The sequence below is a fragment of the Choloepus didactylus genome, chromosome 10 (genome assembly GCF_015220235.1).
Source record: "Choloepus didactylus isolate mChoDid1 chromosome 10, mChoDid1.pri, whole genome shotgun sequence".
NCBI lineage: Eukaryota > Metazoa > Chordata > Mammalia > Pilosa > Megalonychidae > Choloepus > Choloepus didactylus.
Genome location: NC_051316.1, coordinates 119709171 through 119711893, shown reverse-complemented (window position 1 = coordinate 119711893; position 2723 = coordinate 119709171). Strand labels below are relative to the sequence as shown.

The window sequence follows — 2723 nt, the reverse complement described above, 5'->3', positions numbered from 1 at the left end:
CAAATTAGCCGAATTCAGCCTCATAGAGGCCCAACATGTTATGATTGAAAAGGGTCCAAATTCGAAGGCATGGGAGAGGAAATGGGGTGCATAAGTAAACGTTACTACTTTCCCAATTTATGTCCAGTCTGTTCTTTGCAAAACTGTGTCCTCCTTGACCATGTTTTGGCTTTCATTTTTGTGTTGTGTATTTTATTGACATTACCAATCATTAGCACAAAGCTTTGCACAGATAGGTAGTCAGCAAATAAAGATTGATTGAATAATGGAATGAATGAGTAAATGTCAGAATGCATGAATGGAACGTTCATTTCCTGCAGGAAATTCATGTAACTAAAAAAAAATACTTAATTTATTGCAATTGACAACCACAACACAATCTGCTCAGAGAATTGTGCAACCCAGTGCTTCAGAAGCTAAATAAAGATTTTCTTTAAAAAATACTCAATGATAGCAGTAGCTTTCATTTAAAGACTTCATTGCTCATCCTCTGAAACCCAAGCTAGAAATTGGCCCCGTCAGCTAAGGGGAAAACCTCATTAGACACCTCTCAGTAAATGTGTTTGCCAGATTTATCAGCCCTAGGTAATATAACTCCAATTTTCTACAACTTGTCCCTTCATGGCATAATCACAGGTAAGGCACATAATACCCTAAAATGTTCCCCCGTGCATCTATATGATCAAAGACAACCCCATTATGAGTCATCTAATTTTGAGTGTATATGCCTGCAGCACCCCAAACCTTAACAAAGAACTTTCTACTTGACATTCCTAAGAATGCTGTGAGTTGAGAAAAATGATTCCATAGACGATAAGGGGTTAAGTGAGTACAAAAGTTTTCCTTTCAAATAAGTTTACAGAACTCTACATCCCACAGTTAAAATAAATTCAGGTACACATGAGATGTTGATGATCCGGAAGTGAATCCATTTACACATAAACTTCTGTCATTAATTTTCATAATCCAGACATGAAGGGAAAGGTATGAACACAATTTCTCTTCCACATTTGGGATAAAAAATACAGGGGAAAAAACTTCAGAATTAATTGTTCCACCGACGCTTCGCCCTCTTTTGGAAACCCCAAGGGATAAATGACTCTGCAGTTAGAGTAAAGAATTTTTTTTAAAAAAATAGTATTCATATTCCTTAAGAGGATTGTTTCCTGCACAGCATATTCCTCACAGCTGCTTTAACATCTTTGTTCCTCAAACTGTAGATGAGAGGATTGAGCATGGGAGTCACCACTCCATAAAAGAGGGAGATGATTTTGTCAGTGACTTCTTCCTTGTCTATACCAGAAGAATCTTTAGTCTTGGGCTTTGCGTACATGAAAAGGATGGTCCCATAGAATATAACTACTACTGTCAGGTGGGCTGAGCAGGTGGAAAAGGCTTTCTGCCTTCCCTCTGCAGAACGAATCTGCAGTATGGTGGAGAGAATGAAAACATAGGAAACAAAAATGAATAGTACTGGGACCACAAGAAAAATCATACTAGCCACAAACATGCAAATAACATTGATGGAGATATCAGCACAGGCCAGTTTTAAGACTGCCAGGATTTCACAAGTGAAATGATTAATGACATTATCCCCACAAAAAGGAAGTCGCATTGCAAGGGAGGTCTGCACCGCAGAGTCGACAGCCCCAGCAATCCAGGACCCAGCAGCCATGGGCACGTAGGAAACCCTGCTCATGATGATAGGGTATCTCAGAGGGTTGCAGATGGCCACATAGCGGTCAAACGCCATCATGCAGAGCAGCACACACTCCGTGGCCCCCATCGCAAAGGACAGAAACATTTGCACTCCACACCCAGAGAAGGAAATGGTTTTCTTTGAAGTTAAGAAGCTGCTGAGAAACAGGGGGATAGACGAACTGGTGTAGCAAATGTCTAAGAATGATAAGTTACTGAGGAAAAAGTACATGGGGGTGTGCAGGTGGGAGTCGTAGACACTTACAATGATGATGACCCCGTTTCCCAGCAGGATCACGAGGTACATGCACACGACCAGCACAAAGTAGATGGCCTCCAGTTCTGGGTGGCCAGACAGCCCCAGCAGGAGAAACTCTGTCACAGACGATTGATTGGTCTTCTCCATTGTAAAGGTTTCTTTCAACAGTGAGAGTTTGTAGACATGGGATACACGTGGATCTGTTCCAGCAGTGTCTGTAAGAGATGTTGGCATGCTAAGGGGCTGCCCTTACGGGTAATGTTGACATATAAGTGGATACACAGCCCAAAAATATGACAGGATCCTCTAAGAGATGATCAATTAGACTTTCAAACATTTGAAAGTGGATTTAGCTTTAAAATACGTCATTTTTAGAAAATAGATCCGGAATACATGCAACTAGGTTGCAACTGCAATCCTTTTGCATTTTGAATTTGAAATTTTATGAATGCATGGTCACCATATATTATGATGAAACAATTCAGAACAAATCCAAAGTGTATAAAATATTATTGAATAACATAGGTTCAACAATTTTAAGCACTGTATAGATCAGTAAACTAATTTTTGTCTCTTTGGCTAATTTGTCATCCTTATCAAAAATCTTTGTTCTTCAAGATCCGTAGTGTGTTATGTCCCCAAATTCACATAGGAAACACCTGCCTCAAATGTAATTTAATCCATGTTTCTTAACACTTGAGTAGCACAAAGAACAAACTAAAATGATGCATTTTGAGAAAAAAGGAATTTGGGTTATTTCTACCTT

The 2723-nt window shown here is 39.5% G+C and overlaps 1 protein-coding gene across 1 annotated transcript; it reads right to left on the bottom strand.

Moving 5' to 3' along the window:
- Positions 1-1150: 1150 nt before the first annotated feature.
- Positions 1151-2104, bottom strand: LOC119504927 (olfactory receptor 13C7-like). Its single transcript, XM_037797562.1, has one exon. It carries the CDS (start codon positions 2102-2104, stop codon positions 1151-1153), a length of 954 nt encoding a protein of 317 aa, XP_037653490.1.
- Positions 2105-2723: the final 619 nt, after the last annotated feature.